The 26,448-nt window shown below is 40.2% G+C and overlaps 1 protein-coding gene across 5 annotated transcripts in view; it reads right to left on the bottom strand.

Moving 5' to 3' along the window:
* Positions 1–26,448, bottom strand: part of Usp40 (ubiquitin specific peptidase 40) — a 76,975-nt gene that overhangs the window by 19,409 nt on the left and 31,118 nt on the right. For all 5 annotated transcript variants that reach the window (XR_015047360.1, XR_015047361.1, XM_085839203.1 and 2 more), the window contains exons 9-22: positions 25,766–25,861; positions 24,582–24,689; positions 21,367–21,664; positions 19,236–19,317; positions 17,524–17,695; positions 16,501–16,585; positions 15,544–15,614; positions 13,808–14,130; positions 11,303–11,426; positions 9,585–9,642; positions 4,415–4,468; positions 3,533–3,621; positions 3,199–3,285; positions 1,116–1,152 (exon numbers count right to left, since the gene is read on the bottom strand). Coding sequence is in view for 3 of the 5 variants with exons in the window: in XM_085839203.1 (XP_085695329.1) it covers positions 1,116–1,152; positions 3,199–3,285; positions 3,533–3,621; positions 4,415–4,468; positions 9,585–9,642; positions 11,303–11,426; positions 13,808–14,130; positions 15,544–15,614; positions 16,501–16,585; positions 17,524–17,695; positions 19,236–19,317; positions 21,367–21,664; positions 24,582–24,689; positions 25,766–25,861 (1,684 nt within the window). In the remaining 2 variants the exon portion in view is untranslated. The remainder of the gene's footprint in view (positions 1–1,115; positions 1,153–3,198; positions 3,286–3,532; positions 3,622–4,414; positions 4,469–9,584; positions 9,643–11,302; positions 11,427–13,807; positions 14,131–15,543; positions 15,615–16,500; positions 16,586–17,523; positions 17,696–19,235; positions 19,318–21,366; positions 21,665–24,581; positions 24,690–25,765; positions 25,862–26,448) is intronic.

The raw sequence follows: 26,448 nt of genomic DNA on the forward strand, positions 1-26,448 counted from the left end.
CAAGCCACGGAACAAGCCTGTAAGCAGCACCCCTCTACTGCCTTTGCATCAGCTCCTGTCTCCAGGATCCTGCCCTGTGTGAGTTCCTGTCCTAACTTCCTCAAATGATGGACTACAAGGTGGAAGCATAAGCCAAACAAACTCTTTCTCCCCACCTTGTTCTTTGGTCATCATGTTTTCTTTGCAGCAACAGAAACCCTGTCTAAGACAAGTTGATACAGTGTTGGGGCTAACGGTGTGCCTTCATGCCTAGGGGTCTACAACTTTTGATCTTCTTGCCTCTCCCTCCAAATGCTGGGATTGTAGGGATGGGGCAGCACATTGGGCCCTTATAATTTAAGTATATTTTTTAAAAAAACTCATTTAAAACCTCATCAATGAGTTACAGGTGAACACCATATTTTCACTGCACTGCACAATGACAAGAAGCTGGGCTCTGAAAGCAGAGAAATGCTCCCACTGAGAGTCTGGGCACACCTTCTAGAGTCTGGAAACCTCTGCTTCCTCATGCAAACTGGGACCAGGTGGAGGTCCTTGTAGGGCTGTCAGGCTGCTACAGGATAAACAAAGTACTGCACTGCACTGCAGGAGTGTCTCGCATTGAGAGTCTATTAGCTTCCCTCCGTGAGAGGGCCAGGGCTTCTGCCTATAAAGAAGCTTGGGAACAGCAGAGAACTACAGCTGGTACTACGGTGCCTCGCCAAGCTGCATGGGAAGCACTTTCAGTTATTCTCAACTTATTATTTTCTTCATTTGTATTATATTTTCTAATCTACAACACAGAAATAAACATGTGTAATTAAATTTTGGATATTGTGGGGTTTTTTTGGAAATCAGTAAAAGACCTGAACAGTCCTCGGTGGTAGAAACTTAAGCTTTCTCTGTGCTAAACCTCTGCTGGACCCAATGTTGGTTATCTTTACTTAGCATTAATCTGCTGTTACTTTTAATTTGCAAATAAGAACGAGAAGAACTTGTTATGTATGCACAAAATTTAGCTATATTTTCCCATAACTCTCACAGAAAGAAGCCAGTTTGAGAATTCTTCATGAAGCTTCCAGGTAACTGTTTTAAAGGATGTGAGTAAGGTTTTATTATCACAGTAAATAACTTACCTTGCTGACCTGACTTCTCCAGCATTATCTTTAAACACTGTAAAAACAATTATGCTCAATGTTAGTTTTCTGTCTCTGATCTACATAGGAGGAAGAATCCAGATTTTGAACCTGAAACTAACTGAAATTTGATTCTACTTCACTGTTCATGGATAAACACACACACAGTTTCGATGATTCCCAAGCTAGCTCTCTTCTGGGAGCTAAATAGGGCAATCCAGATGGGGAAACAGTTTCGGCCACTTTCAGCCAGGACTGTTCACAATACTAGGTATGATAGGTGGCACATGATTGTAATTCCAGCCACTTAAGGGTTAAACACACACTAAGATAAAGCTAGAAACATTTAATTCACTTATTAAGAGGACAAGCAGAATATGAATGACTGAGTACTGGATACACTTAGGAATCCTACATAGAGAAGCCAGCCTGAATTAACACCCAAAACCACTCCACACAAACTCTCTGGAAAGAGCTAGGGAAGCCCTGACCTCACAGTACAATGTAAAACATAAGACAACACGTGCCAAGACTAAAGAAAAAAAAGCATAATTAACAACATCCACTTCCTGAGGAAAAACAGTCCTAAACCAAACTCATCTTAAAGAGCAGAGTCCGAGCGATACTGCCGACGTAAGAGCAGAGAGTCGTAAACACCAGCTTCTCATCACCTGCCGGAGACTGAGGGCTAGTTTGAGAAGGGAAGTGAAACATGTCTAACTTTTTGGTCCCTAGCATCTACCACAGGCAAGGTGACCAGTATTTTCTTGCAGGGTTTGCATTATGTGAGCATGTGAATGAGGGCATGTACGTAGACTCTACGTATCAATTAGGTAACGAGTCTGGTACATAATCCGCCTAGCCTGGCCCTCACTGTGTGGCTCAGGTTGCCACAAACATAGAATGCTCCTGCTTCAGACTTCTGAGCACTGGCATTAAAGCACACCTCCTTTCATTTTTTTTCTTCAAACCCCTTTCTGATTTTTAATTTTTTTTCCTTACACAGGATATCAGTTATTCTCCCTGATGTTCAATCGTCCCACGTTAACAAGTGGGCCTCAGTCTCTACAGGAAGCGTCACTGTCCTTTGTGATGACATGCTGCAGCTTGTCATATGCATTCTACTGACCCAGACCGTGTACCAGTATTTACTCCAGGATGCCCCAGTTCCTTCGTCTAGAATCAAGTAGCTAAGGCTAGCAGCTATCCCCTGGGTGCCAGGGCTGCTTCCTGCTACTAAGTTGCTTAGAGATTGTAAACTGTGGCAGGGGATAAAGCAAGAAAACATACAGGTTTTAAGAGAAAATAGATGCAATTCATTCAGAATCTTCAAATTCAAATACAGGAGTACAGGCTTCCTGAAAATCTCAACTCTTAATGACACCAACATAATTATTCATCTATTTTTCTCAATACACATACACATATAAAACCCCTAAACCCTGTTGTGTGATTTTATATGTATATTAAGTAGGAAATATATCAAAAGGTTAGTAGTAGTGGGATAGAGATAATGAAGGGTTGAAATATTTTCCTTTAAAACCCATTTCTTGTTGAGAAACAGGGTTTCTGTCACTCAGGCTGGCCTTGAACTCCTAGACAGATGAAGGTGACCTTGAACTCCTGATGCTTCAGTGCCCACCTTTCAAGTGCTGGATTACAGGTGTGTGCCACCCTGTCTGCATAGCTCAAATTTCTGTAGCATTATCAATCATCAGAAAAGCAATCTTATTTAAAAGTCTCGTTTGGCTCAACTGTCTTCTGAATTCCCTTTTAATGAGTACAAACAAGTTTTTTTTTTTTTTTAAAGATTTATTTTATTAATATATATAAGTACACTGTAGCTATCTTCAGACACTCCAGAAGAGGGAGTCAGATCTTGTTGTGGATGGTTGTGAGCCACCATGTGGTTGCTGGGATTTGAACTCTGGACCTTCGGAAGAGCAGTCGGGTGCTCTTACCCACTGAGCCATCTCACCAGCCCCAAACAAGTTTTGAAAGCATATACTGTGTAAGACCTTGCCTTATAACTCCAAATCCCAAACAGGATACCATGGCCCCCAAACCCAAAGTAATTACTTACATCTCTCACTGAGAGTGTTTCTTCTACTATGATGTCCATCTCTGCCCCAGGGTGAATGTCAGTCCCCAGAGCAAAAAACAGGAACAGCTATGAGCAAGACAGAAGTATGAAAATAATTCCCCCTGAACTAAATCTTCTCAACTACAAAAGGAACCTAAGAAATATGCTTTGGAATGGTATTTTTGGTTTCAACAACATAATAGTATAGAAATTTAAAGAAATTTAAAGAATTTTTTTACAGGAAAACTATTACTGGAGCATTAAAGATATCAGTTACAGAATATGACATTTTAGTTGGGAAGGAGCAGCTCTGCTTTGCGGGGCGGTATTGTACCTGAGAGGAAGTTGGTGCTTTTCCCAGACACAGGCCCACGGAGCTTCCCATCTTCACCTCTGCTTCCTCCAAAGTGCTACTGTCTGGGACTATGAGGAAATTGGATAACCAAGTGAATATTTTGAATTCCTATGTCTCTTTAGTACAGTGACATTATTTTCTTGAACCGAGAGGATCAAGGCTGAGCCATAGCTCAGAAGGAAAGTCTGTAGTTATCCTGGGCAAGGCCCTGAATTCCACCCAGCACCACCACACCATTATTAGATTTTTATACACACGCTAGAGAAAAGAATATTAAGAGGAAAAGGTGAGTTGTGCTTCATGTTGAAGTAGCACATGTACTGTGGTTATGTTTAATTTTCACATTCCTACAGTACTCTCATTACCTTGTACCACAATGCTAAGAAACATGATTTATACTTAATAAACATGACTTGGCCAAAGACTTATTTACATGAATTAAAAAATCTGTATGGTGGACTTGCTTCATCCACATTTGAAGTTGTGATAGTGAGTAACATCAGTCATTGGACTCATCTATGATGTAGTCAGGGCTGATCTCAAGACGGGTCAGAAAAGTAGGAAGCAAAGACTATTCATAATGGTGTGCCAATGAAATGAACAAGCAGAGAGACCTTAGAGGTCAAGCTACAAAGACCTTAGACTACACCATGACCACAACAAGGTCGGAGGCATCAGAAAGAGCTTTTAAGAAAACAGAGATGGTCTAAGTCTTTCTGTAAGGAATAAGATGTTTGGATAGAAATACATCCAGAAGTCAGTCTCCCGGAGGTAACTTAGGAATGTGAGCTATGGGAACCATTATTTACCTACAGGTGCTCTGAGTGAGAACCTGCCGGTCTGAAAGCAGCCAAGATTTACCTGGACAAAGAAGCTTCCCGTTTCTATCAATGGGTCTCAAACAGCTGTTCTCAGCTGCGAATGAAAAGAAGGTGGTTAACTACTAAGAAAAGAGCTCTAAAGTAATATTCTATTTTGTTAATTACAGTAGGTACAATAGGCTACCCTCCACCCCCAAAGCAAAGCTCCAGATGAGCACAGTGGCTGTGTGTTCTGTACTCAGTGCTCATGCAGGACGCCAGGGAACAGGAGTCACGATTCAAAGCCGGCTTCAATTACACAATGAGGTGCTGTCCCAAAAACAAAACAAACAAAACAGAACAGAACAAAACAAAACAGAATACTCCAACAATCAAAAAACAAAACAAACCACAAAAAACAAAACCAAAAAACTTCCCCAAACAACCTCAAATGTGGATAATCTTCACTTTGCAGTTATGCACTACTATATATATATATATATATATATCACTAAAATGGTTCAGTGGGAAAATTACAACTAGCCAATGACTTCAGCACATTTTTCCCAAAACATTAAAAATTGTAAGGTTACACATGGTTCGGGAAAAGAAAAAAAGTAAAATAAACACACATACATGCATTTAAAATACTAGAACCAGAGATGAATATTTCTGTCTTGCAGGACACTGATCACAAGCAGGGTGTGATGCTGTGTACCCCTACACACATTTGGAAGAAAGAAGCAGGAGGGTTGGGAAGCCAGCCTGGTCTATGTAGTGAATTCCAGGCCAGCCAGGGCTAAACAGTGAGACCCAATCTCCAAAACATACACCAGGAACCAGATCCAGAGTGTGGACAAGGGTTAAGTCTTCCCCTGCTGGGGCAGCTGGTGGTGGGCATGAGATTTCCTGCCCCTTGGCAAGTGCTTGTACTTCTGACATGAGCTCAGCTCCCAAGATGATTTCTGCATTTAACTGGAAAACACCTCTGCGAGCTTGTTCAATGTGAAGTCTTTCTCCAGCATCATTTCTCCTGGAATGTTTGCATTTTTTGCCACCATCATCACTTAAGTCACTAAGTTTGCCTTTAGCAAATTCCTTAGCTGCCTGTCTGGAACCTCTTGAGTGACAGCTATGTCACCATTCCTGTGGACAGTGGCTGCTTCTCTGTTGTGACTTCTGTTTCTTCGGATGCTTTCTTTCATGATCTATTCATGTACAATGTCAGGTAGGCTTATGGCTGGGAGAGATGGAGCAGAACTATACACTTTACTGTCTGTGTGTAGATATGCATGAGACACACACTAGCCAGTTACCACTGAACTTGAAAAAAGGGAAGTGACTGGTCTGACCTGTGACTACAGAGCTAGTAACTGTGGCCAGGCTTTAGCCAAATACTCACTGAAATTCAGCTATTATACTAACTGAAATTCAAGCAAATGCAAGTGTGCAAAGCAGACCACCTGCATTTCAAGCACACTTAGCAAATGGATGAGGCCAGCATGCACTGCTGAGGATGCGGACTCCTGATCCTGGGAAGGAGCACACTAAGTTTTCAGTCCAAATAGAGTTCTTACTATTCAATGCGAAGCATGAACTTGGAAGGAAGGAGTGTGGAGACCTCTGAATGAGCAATAATGCATAGGCTTAAAATGGTCTAAGTTTAATAGAGTGGGACAGACTTTCCTCAGAGACTCCAGAGTTCTGTCTCTTGTACTATGTTGTTATGAAGCTGACCTACATTTAAAAATATACATTTCTTATTAAAGAAGTAGATAAAAGTATTTCCATAATTTAAAAAAGCATATTTTAAGTATAGTGCTTTAAAGTCATCTTTTTTCAGTCCTAGCTGAGTATGGTACTGCAAGCCTATAGTTCAAGCTAAATGGCCTAGTGCAAGAGGGTTTCTTGAGCCCAGAAATTCAAGGTTGAGGCAAGGTAACAGCAAGACAAACCCCTCACATCAGTCAGGACAGCCATCAAGCATGATAGCCATGGACTCTGCCCTTACACAGCCTCATCTAATGGGAGAACTGAATGGTTATGGTACAAATAAAAAAAGCAGTTGCAGCTCTAAATGCTATGAAGCAAAAGTACAGAGTGTTAGGAGTGAAGCCAAAAGCCTGAGACTGCATGGTCAGAAATAAAAGAATATTTAGGTTAAGAATAAATGAACAGCTTAAGTTAGGAGATAAAAGTGCAAAAGCAAGAAGGTCCATAGATCAGAGCATGGATAGTCTCTAGGTAGACAAGAGCTTGTGCAAGGGGCTCCCAAAGGCAGCCTGCAGTCTGCTGTGACTCAGCAGGATGGTGGCAAGGAAGTCATAGACAGGTCCTGACTCAGCTCCCACAGGAGTTAGTTCCAGAGTTAGTGAAAGTAGTGGAAAAGCAGAAAGAGCTCTGATGTGGGGCAGAATCTACCTTAAAGAGGTGGACAGAATCCCTTGTTGCATGAGACATAGTGTGGAGGGAGGAAAAGTGTTAGGATGAGGAAATGAGTTACTGGGCACAGTATTGATTCCCACTTCCAGAATAAGCCATTTGCCTCTGGAAAACTTTACCGATGTAATTTTGCTTACAGTATATAGTCCAGTCCAGGAGTACGAGGTGAAAAGCTTGATAAACATGAAAGCACTCACACCAAACCATTGAGCTCCAAGTCCCTTCCATGATGCTCTGCAGCCAACCCCTACACCCCGGTCTTCATCTGCTCTCTGTGACTGCAGCTTAAACTTTAGATTCCTAAAACACCGCCTGGGTGCAAACATGGGTTTACACTTGTTTGTGCCCAGTTCCTTTCACTTGGCCTGTGAGTTCTGAGAGCCATATATGCTGTGTAGAGGGACGGAGCCCACTGACGGGCAGGCAGCTGCAGTTTGTTTATTCACTCTCTTGCTCACTAGACATGTGGGTTGTTTCCAGTTTGGGGTTATGAACATTTATGTTTTTATAAGGTTGTATGTGTTATCCTTTCTCCAGTAAATATCTAGAAATAGAATTGGTACATAAGTGTTTGCATTTATTAAAAAAAAAACAAAAAAAAACCCCAAAACAAAACAAAAAACCAAACCAAACAACAAAACCAATCAAACAAAAATCAACCAAGCAAAACCAACCCTAAGTTTTCCAAAGAGAATACAGCATACACGAGCTCCACACTTGGTTTTATTGGGACTGGATATTTACTACCTTTATGACAGAGGGATTGTGACTTCCCTCTGCTGGCTCCTGACCCTACCCTTCCTTCACAGGCAGGTCTCCCATACTGGGCTGAGATGTCTTTGGACTGGGTTATAAGCACTTTTTATAAATTCTGTATCCAAGTATAAATGTGTATTTTCTAAGTTTTTCTTCTAGTTCATAGCTTGCTTTTTCAAATGTCCTTTGAAGAGAACTTGTTATAGCTACTGTGTTACAGCTAATATTACTGTGTAATATTTTTTTCTGTATATTCTTTCATGGTTTGAGTATGCTTAAAAAAATCTTTTCCACATAGTAAAGTCATCAAGATTTTCTTGCACGTTTTCTTCAAGAAATTTTATTCTTTTTAATTTTAGTGTTTAGTTTTATATTGATTTAATGTTTTACAAGATGAAAGGTAAAAATGAACTCTTTGTCCACTGTACACAAAAGTGGGTTGTACATATCTATCTATAAGTTCTATACATCTTCCTAGATGATCACAGCCATACCCTGCAGCATTCCTTCAACACTGTTATGGCTACTTTAGGGCTTTTGTTGTTGCTGTTGTTTTTGAGGCAAGGGCTCCCTACATAACACTGGATAGCCTGGAACCTGCTTTATGTAGAGCAGGCTGATCACGCTCTCACAGAGATCCACCTGCCTCTACTTTGAATTCTTTGTATTGCCATGCAAACTTTAGAATGGCATCATCCCCTAAACAATAAAACTGCTAGTGTTTGGAGTGAGAAGACACTGAATCTAGGGAGAGAAGCTCTTAGCAACATTGTGTCTTCTGATCTGTGAACACGGCCTCCTGTTACCTCTATTCATGTGTTGTTCTTTAGTTTCTTTCTGGATGATTTTAGTTTCCAGTGTACAGATCCTGCATATATTTTTCCAAATACATGTCTAATACATAATGATATTATTTTTGTTTCTGGTAAACGCATCAAGGCAAACACTTGAAATTCTAACATGCAGGGGGTTAAGGCAGGGAGATTCTGAGTTCCAGGCAGGCCTCAGTTATACTATATCCAAAACAAAACAAAAAACCCCAAATAAATAAATATGGTTTTCTCATTTTGATGTCTATTTTATTTTTGCTATTGATGAATTCCTGCATATTAGTGTTGCACTCTTGCATTTAATGAGATACCCATTTACAATCACTAACAATGGAAAGGGGCAATAACAAACATTAGCAAGGACTTGGAGAAGGTGCACCCATGACACACTACTGAGATGGTAAATGCTTCAGCCTTCGGAAACTGTGTTGTAGTTTCTAATAAAACTAAACACACATTTGCCAGATGGATCAGTATTGTAATGCTTTAAGTCTAATCGAGAGCCCTTGATGCACATGCCCACACAAAGATTCATGTTGAAGTGTGGACAGCAGTGTCATTCCACAAAGGCTAATGAAGTGTGAACATCCTTACAACTGAATGGCAGCCACCATGAAAAGGGATTAAACTCTTGGAAAGTTCGAAATAGTGGACGGACTGCAAAGACTAGTGTGCTACGCAAGAAGAAGCCAGACACAAAAGTCTATGAACCCCATGGCTCCATTTATAGGAAATGTCCAGAAAATGAGCTGACAGAAGGCCATGGATGCTTCTGGAGTGATGGGAGTGTTCTATATCTATACATTCCTGACTGTTACTAATTTACACACTCAGGATGAGTGCACTTTATGATACTTAACTTACATCTCACTGGAGCTGTGAATGAGCAGTAATTGTGTATAAGTCCCACTATAATGTTATAAGAACAATCAAGTACACCTAACATACAACATACAGTGCATTATGAATACAGCTGAGTCAGACAGCGCACTGATCGGGGAGAAAGCAAGACTGGGTCTGAGAAAGACACAGAAAACTGTTTTTATGTTTAAAAAACAAATACATGAGAAAAATATTAACATTTGTCCATTTTGGGTGGTAGGTATGAGAGATTTCCTTAAATAATTTTTTGTACTCTACCATATTTTTTTAATAAAAGAACAAAATTAAGATAAAAACCAAAAAGCAAATAGAAATGATTACCTAGTTCCTTCATTAATTTTAATTCCTTTATGGCTTTAATTCGAATATCAAACACCACCTAAAATAGAGAAATAAACTAATGACTGTGTATAGGTTGAATGGATGGAGATGAAAATGAAGATTATCAGTGTTTATACAGAGATCATTTGAGATATTACCTGACATTTTGCCTACAGAGTTTATTAGCCATCCCTGACATTATTCTGTAAGATTGAAAGCAAAAGCTCAGAATAGATCCTAATAGTTAAGTTTTTACCAAACTGATTTTAACTGGGACAAAAGGATACCAACGAAAATGAAAGAAATAGTTCTCAATGGAAAGCAATAAACTGACAACCGTTCACCTGACAAGTCAAGGAAAGAAAACAGTGGCCAGGCCCATTTCTCACATGGGGACAATGGATCTGGGACCGCGCAACAGAGTATAAAAATGTGTAACAGCAATCCAAGGTGACTACGGCTTTCATTTAATTGACGTTTTAAAGCCCACGTTAGGCCAATATCCTCTAGAGCAACAAATGCTGGTAAAACTTATAGGTAAAAGTAATGTCAGCAATCATCTACCACAAAGTGCTAAGCAGCAGCAGCAGACTCAAAGAACAAAGGACTTTACCAACACTTCCTACATAGCATCAGGAAGGATAGTGTGCACTGATCCTAGACTGTCTTTCTAACAATCACGCTCCGTAAGAAATGATAATGCCAAGGATTGGCAAGATGGCTCCACGGGGGTTGGTGTTTGCTGCCAAGTCTAATGGCCTGAGTTTGATCCCTGAAATCTGCATAGAGGAGAGAGAGAATGAACTCTGGCTTCCACATGCATCCCTGTCCCCACAAATAAATAAATGTAAAGAAAAACATTTTAAAAGAAATTATAAAGTGATATAAAACATCTTAGTAAATTTCTATTTCTTTGGTATAGAAAAAATCATTAAAATGCTAGGAACAAGTAAATATAAAAATATGTTTCCTTGAAGTGCCAGGGTAGGGGGATACCCAGGGGAGTTCCCACACACCCAGAGAGGAAAAGGAGGGGGGAAGGATTGGGAGAGGGTGACTGGAAGGAGGCAGTGAGTGGGAATGTAAAGTGAATGAAAAAAAAAAAAAAAAGATGTTTTGTAGTGAGGTGTGGTGGTGCATTCCTTTAATCTTAGCACTCAGGAAACAGAGGCAGCCTGGACAGTCCAGGACAGCTAGGACTACATAGAAACCTTGTCTCAGCCTGCCCCTCCAAAGCAAGCAAACAAACAACAAGCAAGCATATGTTACCAGAGATTATTTTTAACAAAACCAGAATCATGGCCTTCACACATAGCTAGAGGAACACCTTTTAAGGGCAGTTGGCTTTACACAGGATGCAGTGTATAGAGAGAGTAGTTAGGGATAAAAACGAAAACTTGGCAACACAAAAAGTAAATGACAAATACACACATGTGCTTTAAACAATGCACAGAAGAGCCTGGGCAATAGTTCTCCATGCTTATCTGATCTAGGACTCCAGGAACCACCCAGGTGAGTCCGACATTCTAGTTCTAAGCTTCTCAGCTTAGGAGTTTAGAAGCAGAGCACATCCTGCTTTGAAGCAGGCCACTGGTTGATCTAAGTAAATGAGCAGGAAGAAAAGCAATAAGACTTTAGAGGATATCTGTTGGCACAGTTGTTCTGAAAGACTGACTCTGCTGCCAAATACAACCAGCCAGGTTAGGCCGTCTACTCACTGTGTGCATGGTCACAGCTATCTGAAGCTGCTTCTCTTCAGATTCTGACTGGCAGAAATTTTTCACTTGGAGCCAGTTGAGCTCATTCATGCTGTTGGTCCCTCTCCCTTGTTTGGGCAACAGACTGTAAGTAAAGAACATTGAAAGAATAAGTCCTTACAAGACACACTTCTTTGGGATTCATTGTCCACACTCAGCATGTGTCCCTTAAAGTGACCAAAGGGAAGGAACCACATTCCACTGACTTGCTACTGTGACATTAGTTGGCTTTAGGGCAAGATTAGGCAGTAGTCTACAGTGCTGGTTTTCATGGCTCCAAATCCTGAGTTAAAAGATTTGTGCCTGTCTTCAAGGAGAATTTTTTCTCTGCAAGACAAGGTCTCCACAGCCTAGACTGGCTTTCAACTCACTGTGTAGCTAAGGCTGGCCTAAAACTCCCAAATGCTGGAAAACAGGCATGTATGTCCCATTACATCCAGCTTCAAGGGTCACTCCTATAAAGGAATGGTTGGTCACCTGGTGTCTGCCTGCACAAGAGTCCCTAGAGTGGCTTTAGAAGACTATCAAAGCCTGTCCATTGGGATCTGGATTTAACAGCAGGGCAGCTGTGTACATATGTGTAGGTGGACAGTGCACAAAAGTGCTATACATATGCAGTCATACACACTATACATTTGTATTTCATTGGAGACTTTTATTTTTCATATTAGCAACTGGAAGTAAAGTTTCTTTTCCTAACAAAATCTTCCTATGGACTGAAGAAATATATGGGCTATCAAAAGCTCTTTTGGGAAGTACAGAGGTTTGAATATTTGGTCTCCCATTGGTGGAAATTTTGGACTAGGAAGGATTAGGAAGTTTGGCCTTGTTAGAAGAGGTGTGTCACTAGGGACAGGATTGAGATTGTAAAAGCTCACACCATTACCTGTCTCAGTCAGTCAGTCAGTCAGTCAGTCAGTCAGTCAGTCAGTCAGTCAGTCAGTTTCTTTGTCTCTCTCCCTCCCTCCTACTTGTGGATATGGTTGTAAGCTCTCTGGGTCAGTGTCATGCCTGTCTGCCACCATGCTCCCTGCCATGATGGTCATGAACCCTAACTCTCTGGAACCATGAGCCCCAAATAAAATATTCTTTTATAAGTTGCTTTGACATACTAACGTATCACCCCAAACACAGTTCTACTCTTTGTCTCAGTTGTTGCACTCTGATGCCCGCCTCAGAAGACATACTGCAGTTGTAAGCATAAGATGCTTGTGAAGACTACCTTACAGCAGTTGTCAGCTAGAGGATGATGCTAATGGCAAAGATGGCACCACAATTAGCACATGCGATTTGCAACCACTTAACTCTTCCAGTCCCTACACTCTATGAAGTGAGTAGTCACCTCATCTTATGGAAGAAACTGAGCAGAGAGTGGGGTAAACTTGTCTGAGCTCACTCTGTTGGTTATAGGGCAGACTGGTTGGAGTCCTCATCCTTACCACTGAGTCATACTGCCTCCTCATTTAAGAGCAGTTGGGCAAATGATGATGCCCACATCCATTAGGTGGAAGCTTCAAAGGAGGCTTATGGAGTTCACAAACACGTGTGAGGAAAGCAAGACACAGACAGCTATTTATTAGAGAGATAATCATTAGAGTGCTTAAAAAGATAAAAACCATCCAAATGATGATTTCAATTTAGAAGAAAAGGAAAGCTACCAGACACCAATAGTAACCAAAACTGCATCCTACTGAGGGATGGGATCTTCAGTGTTTTTGCTTCATCTCCCAAGTCCTACTAAACGAAGACTATCTTTTATAAAGAGCACGTGATCCACTCTCCTATACACAAGACAGAGAAGCACAGCTGAAGAACATGTCTCCATGGAGGACCACACAAGCCCACAGGCTCTGCTTCTCGGCATCTCATACAGGCTGCAGAAACGTATGGACACAGACACAGACACAGACAGGAGTAGGAAGGTATAGCGCTTCAGAGTTTCAGATGGCTACAGGGTTCAGGGTAATTTCTCTGGGCAATTGTCCCATTGGGAAGGCTGGGTCTCTTCCAAGAATCACAGAGAATACCACAAGGAAAGCCTAATTTGTCCTATGAATCTCTTTTCCTTATGAGAATAAGCTTTTAGTTTTATAACTTAATTAGAATAACTTATAACTTAATTAGATAGGATTCTGTCTATGGAGAACTAATTGAGACTGTATCTACAAGTCAAGGACATATTTATAACAGTTTTTTTTCTCTAAGTTATACAACCCAAACATTCCTCTGTACACTTAAGAGCTAAGCCTGACACAACTAGCACTTCTGATGTGGATTAGGAGTTAGGGCCAGCCTCAGCTAAATAGAGGCTGAGGCCAGTCTGGATCACACAAGATCTTAGCCCAAAACTGGACAACAGGAGATGTTGAAGCAGGTATGGGTAAAGGTGCATACACACACACATAAATCATTTTTAAAAGAATAAACAACAATATGTTCTCCTTATTTCTCTCTTCAATGAGTTACCTGCGATTATCACTGTCTGAATCTTGAACCAAAATTAAGCTTCCATTTCTGAGACCTTGTTCTCTGAATGTCTTCTTCATGTCTTCTTTGGGAATAGCAGTCCAGCACTCTTCCTCTGCAGACTCCACACTGTTCATGAGGATGGCGCCTGCTGCAGTGCCCAAGGCTGTGAACACAGTGCCCACTTCTGCATTAGCGGCAAAGACATGTGGTGACTCCACCAACTGCTCACATTTTGAGCCTTCACCACTTAGTTCTAGATGAAGAATGTTTAACAGCAGAGGTTCACAATCAAAACCAGTCTGAATTTGGACTCCACCAACCTGCAACAACATCAATACAACCACTAGTGAAGCATATGTTTGCCAAATTAAAGTAAAATAAAAATTATTCTTTCACTGGAAAAACCTATTCTTGTAGCACAACCCATTTTTTTTTCAAGTGAATAGTTTTTTCACACTGCCTTTTTAAGTATTAAAAGAACAACTTTGAATTTTATTTTGAAAATTTCTCTTATTCACCTTTTCTGACTTTAAAGTATGAGTTGCCAAATGGTGGCAATGTGCCCTTGGAAATTCAGAGAACCAAGGACAAGTCACAGGGCATCTGAGATGCTCATCCCTCCTGAGACAGCATTCACTCCTGTCATTCCTGCTTTAGCAGTCCTGGCTACACCCTTCTCTATCCCTGCAGCTGTCACACACACTCTAAAGCCTAGGGTGCAGTTATTTACATAAGAAGGCCATGGATGACTAGCTTATTCTGCATCAAGCATGTGACATACAGTCTAGTAAAATGGAGGTGCTTCATTATCTTTGAGCATGTGCATTTGTGCATATAGTGTGCATGAACACACACATGTATATAATATATGTGTGCAGCCAAGATCTTGGTTGTTCCAACTTTTTTTTGAGACAAGGTCTCACATTAACCTAGAACTCACCAAGCAGGCTAAGCTGGCTGGCTGTCAGCCCCAGTAATTACGTCTATCTCTGCCTCCCCAGTGCTGGGGTTACAAGAGCATGCCACCATCCTGGCTTTTTACAAAGGTTCAGGGCATCTAACTCAGATCCTCAAGCACTTTACCTATGGCACAATCTCCTCTGCCATCCACATATTTCTTTAATCTAGCTAATAAATACCACTGACAAGACCTAAAAAGTAACGAGCAGTCCAAAGTTTCCTTTCCTTCCTTTTCCCTTTTCTTTTCCTTCTTCTTGTCTCCTTACACCTCCTTTCAATTTCTGAGACAGAGCTTTACTACATATCTTAGGGCTAGCCTGGAACTCACTATGTGGTCCAAGTTGCCCTTCAACTTGAGTAGTTCTATCTCAGGCACCTTGGAATACATGTGCACCACCATACCCAGTTCATTTCAGGAATTTTCTGATGGCTAACTGAATGCCAAATAAAATTTCATTACAATGTTTTTTGCTTTTTTTTTTTTTTTTTTTTTTTGTAATGAGACATGGTTTCATGCTGCCCAGGTTGGCCTTGAACTTATAGCAGAAGATGACCCTGAATTTTGACCTTCTGCCTCTACTTCCCGAGTACTGAGATTGTAAGTGTGTGCTACCATCATACTTAGTTTTATGCAGGGATGGGAACTGCACTAGGCCCAAGGCTTCATGTATGTTAGGCAAGCAGTCTACCAACTGGGCAACATTCCCAGTCCTGCAACAGAGTTGTAAAACATCCTAAATTACCATCAATATTGCTTCAGCCATTTTTCTTACCTCTACCCCATTCCATACAAAGATGTCTTCCCCATCAGCAACCTCAGCTTCACACAGTGTCAAGTCATCTCCTAGAAAGATGAGATACTCAGTTCATTCCCCATGACCACAAATACAGCTAAGCTATAGAGGAGCCACGACTCTCCAATGTTTTTGAAAAGGCACTTATTAAAAAAATCATAAAAAAGCAGTAATTATTTTATTAGTTATACTATTAAATCTGGACCATTATACAGTTTTGTGAGCACAGCAAGACAGGAAGGCACACAGAGGTCAACAGTCAAGCCCAAATCACCTGAGATTACCCATAGACTCCAAATGGCCCAGATCACCACCAAACTGCTGCCGGTGTCAGCTGTCACAAATAGATGTGTGTTGTAACACTACCGTTCTTATACTGGTTTGTTATTTCAGAGAAGTAAATGCCTTTAAACTCTCAAAAGACTTGTCTTTATCTGCTACAAAATCTGAGGTTGAGTGGGCAAAGCCACATAAATAAGATTTTAATGGTTTTAAAGCATTTTGCTCAGTCATTTGTGACTCTGTGTGTATATCTATAGCTATATACCCAAAGCATTTTAAAGTTTTGATAGCATGGTAGTCTTAGTTTAAAAAAAAGTAAAACATGCCATATTGAGAAGATTTTACGTATACATTGGCTAGACTGCTAAGACAGAAGGCTGACAAGGTGGCTCAGTGGGAAGACACTTGCTTCACAGTCTGATGATCTGAGTTCCATCCTGGAACCCACATGGTGGAAGCAAAGAATCCACTGTGTACGTTGTCCCCCAAGGCTCCTGTGCTTCCATGAGCATACACATGCATTGTGTATGTATATACTGCCCCCCCCCCCAAGATAAATGTAATTAAAAAAGAAAAAGGCAGGAGGCAGAGAAGGACTGTCAAGTTCCCCAAGATAAACACAGAATGAGTTGCTGTGTTCTGTATTGATCTTACCATCGAGGGTATGGTACACATGAAGTCCTGCTGGCACACGCTTCGCAACACTAAGAACCATGTCTCCTTCCCAACATTCCAAGAGCTAAAGAATGTGTAGAGTGAAAAAATAATGAGCCATAACATATGAACTTGGACTCAGTAAGAGTAGCAAATGAACACTCCCATTCCTAAGCAACACCAGCATTTTAGAAATAAACAATTCAATTGATGAATTACTCAAACCCAAAGATGTTGACTGCATCCATTGCTGACTGAAGAATTTGGGTGCCTAAGCCCAGTAGCCATCTAAACAATCTTACTCAATTTATGTAAGGATGGACTTTCTTGGAATGCAATCTGGCCCAGGAATTTCTGACCCAGCTTTACTTAGAAAACAACATGCTCCAGGGACTACAGAAAGGAAAGCCCCCTACTCTAATTTAAAAGGTAGCATTTTGGGCTGGGGCATAGCTCTGTGGTACAGTATTCTGCCTAGTTTGTGTGAGGCCCAGAGTTTTATCTCCTCTCCCACCCCTACCCCCGACCCCTCCCTGCACCCTCCCATTAGCATTGTCAGTTATGTACTAGATAGATGGAGGTGTGTTAAGCTTTTAAATCTGAGCCTGGCTACTGGCAGAAACCTCTCTGAAATAGTATCAGAACATTATTTTTACTCTAGTCTTTTTTATAACATTATAAGATATTTCTCTTAAGAAGATAATTTGTCTTTACAATACATTTATAAGATTCATTTACTGTGTCAATCTCCTGGTTCTTCAACAGTGGCTTGTGTCTAAGTTGACAGTTTGCAGAGATGCATAATTGAAATACTAGATAGACAGCATAGCCAGCAATGCATAAGACATAAGAGACAAATCAAGCCTTTTCCATTTGGAATGCCCTCCACAGCTCAGAGCACCGGGCTACTGAGCTTAATTCTGCCAGAACTGACTCAGAAATGACCTTTACTGCAGAAGTTCAGACACACAGGATTCTAGAGCACCTGCTACTGAAGCAGAGATTATGTTTCTGTTAAATTACCTGAAATATTGACTGACGAAGATCTCCTAAAGTTTTTCTTTTATCAAACGTTAAGTGCCACACGCTCTCTGTCTCAGAGACTGCAGGGTGAAGAGCCCCATTGAAGAAACGGTAGTGAGGACCCAAATGGAGATGCAACTCAAAAGTACTGTTTGCAGAATCACATTCTGCCCTTTAGAGACATAAGCAAAACACACATACACTGTTTTTGTAATACTCTTTATCTCAAACCAAAAACATTCGAATCTGTTAACTCAATAAATATGAGTTCTTAAAGTTAAAAAACAATGACAAAAACCCAAACAAACAAACAAAACCATTCACCTTACCATGCGTGTAAGTTCTCCACTCTACCTCAGTAACATCTTTTTCTTCTGCCTGCCCAAATGATTTACTTTGGCTTTTCAATACAGCACACATTCAGCTGGACCTGTGCCATGAAAGTTGTTTCCATGGACACTGCATACATTGACTGTCTCTAGCTATAGAAGAATTCTGGATGTCTGTCCACATATTCTGAGGTGGATTCCAAACACCATCCTAATGTCCACGAGGCTCCTGTGGTCTTTCCAGACTGTTAAGATCTTTCCCAGTGTTTGTTTTCCAGGCTGAAATCCTAAGTGACAGGCTGATCTTCGCTCCTCTCTGGTACATTCAGTTAACTCAAAGCCTGGTACCAAACTTGTTCCCTTAGGCAGAACAAGCTTAGGCTGGAATGAGGCAGTCGCTGAGACTAAGTACTTCAGATGAATTCTATGCTCATCGACAGGAACATTAGATTTTCTAAGGACTTTAATTTAGCTTTTGCTGTTTTGTTTTTAATTCTTAAGTTGCAACTACTAGCCTAGGTCACTCATGCAAGCTATTTTCTGCATTTAGCATGTTTCCATGGTTTAGTTTTCACTGAGAGTTCCATTGATCATGATGTGTCATACACTGCATCTACTATTTTCACTCCCAGTTTCAAGTCCATGATAAAATTTCTGAACATAGCTTGCTACATTATCACTCTGCTGATACTACTGATGAGCAAACACAGCAACAGAATGGTCTCTAGAGCTTAAGGTTAGCCATGTTCTTAAGTTATGCCTTCAGGTTTTTTTAAACCTTTGTTTTTATTTTGGGTGTTTTGCCTATATTTATATATATATACCATGTGTGTGCAGTATCTGCAGAGGCCATAAGAGAACACAGGATCCCTAGAACTATAGAGTTATAGATAGTTGTGAACTGGGATGTGAATGCTGGGATCTAAACCTGGGTTCCCTGGAAAAGCAGCCAGTATTCTAACCACTGGGCCACCACTCCAGCCCAGCCATTATAGCTCCCTTTCCCCTGACTGACACTAAGTCCCTTTAGAATCAACCCACCTCTAGTCTTCTGTCACTATATGCCAGTTCTTACAACTACTTAAAATTGGGGGACAGTTATATTGGCAAGTTCTCTGTAAACTCAAGGGAATCATTTGGCTAGGCCAGAGCACAACTCACATAGCATGCTTTCCAATTTCTCTAGGCGTCCTAGGCTCTGATCCTTACTTAGCATGGTTACCAGATGTTATTATTCACTTACATATGGATAAATGATGTCTTTACTATAACTAGTTAATAGGTATACATATTTTGGTAAACTTTTATATAGAATGCTTATGACCCAAATTGATCAGTATTTTCCAGAAATATTATCTAAGCACCAAATGTAACTCAAACTACCTTCTCATCTGCAGTAGAATGTTGGCTGCATCCATTTCCTTCAGCAAATGACATGGAACTCTGTATCTTGGATTGGCTCGAGCTGTGAACAAAACTGTCCATTAATTTGTTTTGACCAAACAAAATTGTATTTGCTAAAGAGGCAGGATTAAAAACCTGAACTCAGGTGTGGTAATACACATCTGCAACCCTAGCACTGGGAAGGCCAAGGCAGAGGATCTTGAGTTTGAGGCCAGCCTGGGCTATCCTAGAAGACATTCTCTCAAAGATGAGTTGCTGCAGAGATAGCTCAGAGGTTAGGTGTGCTTGATACTTTTGCAAAGGATTGGAGTTTGGTTCCTAGGACATCAGGCAGCTCACAACTGCCTGTGATTCCGGGGATCTGAAGCCCTCAGACTCCTGCATGCACATAATGGACGTAAATGCATGCAGGTACACACTCATGCTGGAGCCAGGAGCACTACCATTGACTACCTAAGGGAAAACAAAGTTTTCTCTTGACCTTAGTTTTGCTAGATGAACAATTGAAAAAAAATAGTTTTTTTTGTTTTTTTTTTTAAAGCTGATCTAGAAGAATCTCATTGTTTCAATTTTCTTTAAGCATACCTACTAGTTTTGTGCTGATTATAATTTTAACAGTTGGTTACTGTAAAAATTCAGAAATTAGGTCTGAAGGTGACTCAGCTGCTACTAGCCTTGTGGAAACTTGAAGTGCCAGGGTGGGGAGATATGGGGGGGAGCATCTGCTCAGAGAAAGGGGGGCAGGGGAAGGATTGTTGGAGGGGGTGACTGGGAGGGGGCAGTGATCGGGATATAAAGTGAATAAGTAAAAACAAAAATTAAATTAAATTAAAAAAAAATGGAGAAAGGAAGAAAGCTGCTCTTCACTGACTGCTCTTCCATAGGCCCCAGGTTTGGTTTTCGACACCTACACGGTGGCCAACGACCCACTGTAGCTCAAGCTCTAGGGGATTCAATGCCCTCCTTTGACCTCTCAGGGCACCAGGCACACATATGGCACATAGAGGCAAACATTCATACACTTAAAATAATAAATTGTTTTAAATTTTAGAAATTACATTTACTCATTTAGATTTTTTGAGACAGGGTCTTGCTATAGTCTGGGCTGGCCTGAACCTGACTATGTGTCTTGGGTTGGTCTTGAACTCACTACAATCTTCTTGCCTCAGCCTCCCAGATGCTGGAGTTATATATATGAGTCACTATGACTAGTTTGGAAATTATTTTCGAAGTATATTAGGGTACTATCTGTAATCTCACTCCCAAGACATCAATCTTTTTATAAAAACTGAGATTGTAGTCAGCAAACTAGCAGTGATTTTTCACTTCATATTTCTATAGGCTAAAATTTGTGACTGCATAGTAGTGCACTTAAGTAAAATAATTAGTCTAATATTTTCTTTCTTTTGAAAAAAAATTATTTACTTAATGTATTAAGGTTTTGTTTTTGTTTTTGTTTTTGCCTGCATGTATGTCTCTGTACAATCTGTGTATCTGGTGTATTTGGAGGTCTGAAGAGCCTGTTAGATAACCTGGAGCTGGAGTTACAGACAGTTGGCAGCCATTATATGGATACTGGGAATTGAACCCAAATCCTCTAAAAAACAGCTAGTGATCTTAATCATTGTGCCATTTCTCCAGCCCCTAATCAACTTTTTTTCTGGTAGATATTATAGTGGTTTGAATAAAAATAGATTTGAATACTTGGTCACCAAGGAGTAGCATTATGATGAGTTGTGGTCTTGTGTGAAATCTTTCTTTGCTTGCTCATAGTTACATTTTCCTACGCAACAACAATGTACAGCATCCAAGAAAGTTCAATTAGGAAAATGTAACTATGAGAAAGTGAAGAAAAATGTCAGGCATCTCCTCATAAAATGACAAACTGAAAAATAAGGTATGATTTCCTGCTGAAATAAATACATCAAGTAAGGAAAACTTAAATGACAAGCTGATTTCATTTGGCACAGTATACTTGTATTAGTTTTAAAATATGTAAAAGTACCCAGGTAAAACCATCTCTTCAAAAGACAGAACTTCAGGCAGCATTTGAAGCATGTCTGCTGAAGTTGTTAACAAAGCAAAGCAGAGCACTTCTTGTTTTCCATACCTTCAGTGGGCCTTTGTAACGTGGCTTTCCGATAAAACAGCATGTAGGCACTTTCTTTACCCTGGAACTGCTGTGTGATATCTTCCTCTCTGATTGGATGGACTTTGGAATCATTGATATCAAACCAGTGTGGACAGCTGGTGTCATCATTCAAGCCTGGGGATTCTGAAGCAAGTGTATGTAGAATATGTTCACAGCTCTGTAGGTCAGATGGGGCCTGGGTAAGATGGTACCTCAGGAGACTAACTGTACTTTCATCTGTGCTGAGCAGAAATATCTGAGGATGGAGCTGTAAGAACTATTCAGAACAAACAAAAACAAAAATTAGGATTCTTTAAACAATTTTTAATAAAAGTTTTTAAACAAGACAAATTCTGCGTGTGTGTGTGTGTGTGTGTGTGTGTGTCTGTCTGTCTGTCTGTCTGTCTGTGTGACCTGTGTGATTAGATGTTTTTAACTTCACTATTCTTTTTTTTCTCTTGCTAGCCTGTGAGCAGGAAAGCTTGTCTGGTTATGACAAAATTGGAGCATCCTCTTAAATATGCTAACAGTTCCGTCAAGGGAGAAAGGTGACAAGCCACAATGTGGAAAGCATTTGAATGTCACTACTGCTATTTTAAGATTTGCTATTTGTTATTTGCTATTTTAAGGAATGACTACTTGCTATTTAAGTGCTTAAATGAAGAAAACTGGGAAGAGCAAACACTTCTGAACTATTTAGTAGCCATTTAATTCTACAGATTTGCATTTGTCAATTCTTGGGATTGTTTTCCTGTGTTCTCAGAGTTCTCAGAAAACTCTTGCCCACAGCTGTATCTTGAAGTCTTTTCAACTAAAAAGCTTTCGCAAAACAAAAGAACCACCAAAGTGAAAAAAAAAAAAAAGCTAATGAAAAAAATCTTTGCCAACTATACCTCAGACAGGGGATTAATACTGAGCAAGTAGAAAGAATACCAAAAATTAAACATCAAAACCCAAATTACTTAATAAATGGTCTAATGAAATGAACATAAAGCTCTATAAAAACCCCCACAAATGACAAATGAAAGCTTCAAAAAGTGATCATCATCCTTAGTCATCAGGGGAATGCAAACAAGTACCACTGTGATTCCATCTCACCCTAGTCAGAATGGCTGTCATCAAGAAAACAAACGCTGGAGAGGATCATGGGAAAAGGTGTAACCATGTGCAGTCTCTATGGAAATCAGTATGGATCACAAACTAAAGCCAGAATTACCACATGACTTAGCTGTGCCAACTGTTACTATATGACTTAGCTGTGCCAACTGTGAGGGGATACTGGGAGGACTCTAACATACCATAGTGATTTGCACATCCATGTTTATTGCTACACTATTTGAAGTAACATAGCTGTTTGTCAAGATGAACAAAAAATGTAGCACATGTATACAATAAAAATTTATTTAGCCATAAGGAAAAATGGAATCATAACATCTGTAAGAAAATGAATATAACTAGAAATCATTAAACTAAGCAAAATACACTAGTCTCAGGAAGACAGTTAACACATGCCTCCTCTCATATGTGGAATCTTGATTAAAACATACTTATAGATATCCATGTATAGGCATAATATAGGCATATATTATATGTGATTATGAGCAAGACACAAAAGATCTTAAAAGCAGTGGGAAACAGATGGTAAAGAATATATGCAGTAAGAAATGAAGTTGGAGCCGGGCGTGGTGGCGCACGCCTTTAATCCCAGCACTCGGGAGGCAGAGGCAGGCGGATTTCTGAGTTCGAGGCCAGCCTGGTCTACAAAGTGAGTTCCAGGACAGCCAGGGCTATACAGAGAAACCCTGTCTCGAAAAACCAAAAAAAAAAAAAAAAAAAAAGAGAAAAAAAAAAAAAAAAAAAGAAATGAAGTTGGGATTAACTGGAGGAAGAAAGGAAACCACCTGGAAGGGGAGGGAATAATGGGAAGGTAGTGTGGGAGGAAAACTAGTGAGAGTGTAAAGACAAGTAGGTCATTAGAATTCAAGATGGAATCTATTACTTTGTATGCTAATCTAAAATTTTTAAAAATAAAAAAGCAATTTAAACAAAGGCAATCACAGTTTAAAAGTATTTTTGATTGCTTACTATATATCTAGAAGAAGTAATCACATGACCAAATTACCTTATATTTTAACATATAAGATTATACTAACCTTTTCTAGCATGGAAGCTAATCTGGAAGCTCAGGCAGTCCAAGAGCATGGGAAGCTCAAGTCACAACAACCTCAAAGACTATTCAAGTTCTTGCAAAGGGACAAGATAACAAAGAAAACCTATCTCTTTCTCCCCCAGCTTCCTTCTCTCTCAACTCCATTCTCTCCTATAAGGCACTGGCCCTCCTCTCCATTTGCTGAATCAAATCTCTTGAAAATCAGAGCAGGAATAAGATAGAAGACAGATAAACAGTAGAAAATCAATAAGATCAGAAGCTATGCTGGCTTTTTTGAAAAGTCTTGACAGTGTTCTCAATGGGAAGGAAAAAAGCAAGGAATGAGAAATAAAAAAGAAGTTAAAACTTCAACATGCCTTTAATCCCAGCACTCGGGAGGCAGGGGCAGGCGGATTTCTGAGTTCGAGGTCAGCCTGGTCTACAAAGTGAGTTCCAGGACAGCCAGGGCTATACAGAGAAACCCTGTCTCAAAAAACCAAAAACTAACCAAACAACCAACCAAAAAACCCAAAAACTAAAAACAAAAAAACTTCAAGTTCTAAAGACACTAAAAGATACTATGGGGACATGTTTATTAAATTAAAGCCCACAAATGCTCTAAAACAATCCCATTACAAAACAAACTCAAGTTGTGGAAAAGTGAGTGTTTCTGGTATCTGATTACTCATTCAACTTTCAGCAGAACAAGTAAAAGCTTTGTTCTGTGTGAAGTTGCCTAGTAACCTCATTTCTAGTAACACCATTTTCTGAGACTGACCTAGGGACCATGTGACTGGCTTGATTATTCACTGAGCTTTAGAGTGACTTCTATGGTAATTAAAGGCCTCTTTTCCTGCTTACTTCTTCATAAATAGCATAAACATGTATGAGAGCTGTAACATACCAGCAGAATTCTAACCACTAAACAAAAATCCTGATTATTTTCTTCTGTTTTAAAGCTCCTACTACACAGGAACTCGTGTTGCTAGGATTGTGCTATGGTTTCCTGGGATGAGAGGACTTCTTATGTTGATGCCAGCACTACCTTTCGCAGTGGTCCATGCTGTTTCCTGTACTTCTTGTTCCAAGATATTCCTGTTTTTTTCAAGAGTTTCTGACCTAGTTGATCAACAGGAATTTGATTGGCCTCCTCCTTATGAAAGAAATACAGTCAGTTAACATCTGATGAGAAATAATTTACCACAAATTCAGAGGAATCAATAGAAGTGAACCTGTTCATCTTCCCTAGAGTATGAACTTATAATGGGATCAATCAGAGCTATATATTTTTAAAGGAACCTTGAGCACTGGTTTATAAGACCTTGATTTGAAAATCCATTTATGAAGGGCTACATACAGAAATCAAAGAGCACCACCATCCAGAGGGAGTCCTAAGGTCTGTCACATTCCTGACATTATTTATGATTTTGGAAGAATAAACAAGGCCGATGTGGCTGACACAGGCTCTATGTTGAACCTTTAGTCCCCAAAGCTTCAGAACAGGACTGTGATTGGAGACAAGGACTTCAAGGCCACAGGTTAAAATTCTCTTCTGTTGTGTGTTCTGAGACAAAGTCTCATGTTGCTCAGGCTAGGTTACATAGGTAACTGAGAATGGTTCTCAACTTCTGATCCTCTTGCTCTCATTTCCCAAGTGCTGGGATTATATGGCACTTCACGTATCACCTTATGTGGTACTGAGATTGAACCTGGGGCCTTGTATGCTAGATGAGCACTTGACCAATGAGGCCACATTCCTCGTCATTATTATTTTTTCCTTGCAAGTAGTTCCAATATCAAGACAAATGGATTTTTTTTTTTGAAACAAGTTCTCATTCTCTAGCAAGGTTGGCCCAAAACTCAAGGTTTTTCTTCTGCTTCAGCCTTTCAAGAGGAGAGATTACAGAAAACAGCCACCACACCTAGTGATTTAAGTCAAAATAAATCAGTGTGTGGTGCCAGAAGACCTTTAATCCCAGCACTGGGGAGGCAAAGGTAGAGTTCATGGCCAGTCTGGTCTACAAAGCAAGTTCTAGGCCAGCCAGGTCTACACAGTGAGATCCTGATTGAAAAAAAAGTTAAAATGAAAAATTTCCATTTCAGAGGTAGCCCTAAAGCAATCTTATCTGATATTCTCATATAAATATACCATATATACAAATGCACACAGCATACACATGTATCTATAATACTTACATGCCCACAAATATGTACAAATAGGTACTCTACCTGCAATAAGATTGTTTTTAGAACCACCAATGGATCATTAGCCTCTTCTTCACTCTGAGGAGCTTTCACATTCACATCTGTATCACTTATCTCCTCCTAAGAAGGAAAACAGTTAAATGTTTCTTCCATAGATACCAGTTTAAAGGAATTAACCAAATAAAAACGTTCAAGTCACTGGAGAAAGAAAGGTAAAAATAGAATCTATGCAAGCTGGAGAATCAGGCAGACCTGCCTTTGAGTGTCAGTTTTCATCAAGTAAATCTACAAGATTTACTTAATCTCTCCCGCTTTATATGCAAACCACAAAGACAAAGAAAGAGTCTAGTCTGTGGCTGTGTGTATAAGGATGGCCCCCACAGGCTTATATATTTAAATACTTAGTCACCTGGAAGGGGCACAATTTGAAAAGAACTAGTGGGTGTGGCCTTGTCAGAGGAAGTGTGTCAGTGGCAGTGGGGTTTGAGGGTTTCAAACAGCTCACACCTCCAGGACCAGAGTGGCTTTCCTTCTCCGTTGGTGGAGCAGGCCGTAGTTCTCAATGACTTCTCCAGAACCCTGCCTGCCTGCATGGCCCCCTGCTCTCGGCCATCATGACAATGGACTAAATTTATGAACTGTGAGCAAGCTCCTAAGAAATTCGTTCCAAGAGTTGCGTTGGCCCTGTCTCTTCAAGGCAGTAGAAC

Source organism: Mus caroli, unplaced genomic scaffold, assembly GCF_978045245.1.
Source record: "Mus caroli unplaced genomic scaffold, Mus_caroli_1 scaffold_1, whole genome shotgun sequence".
Taxonomy (NCBI): Eukaryota; Metazoa; Chordata; class Mammalia; order Rodentia; family Muridae; genus Mus; species Mus caroli.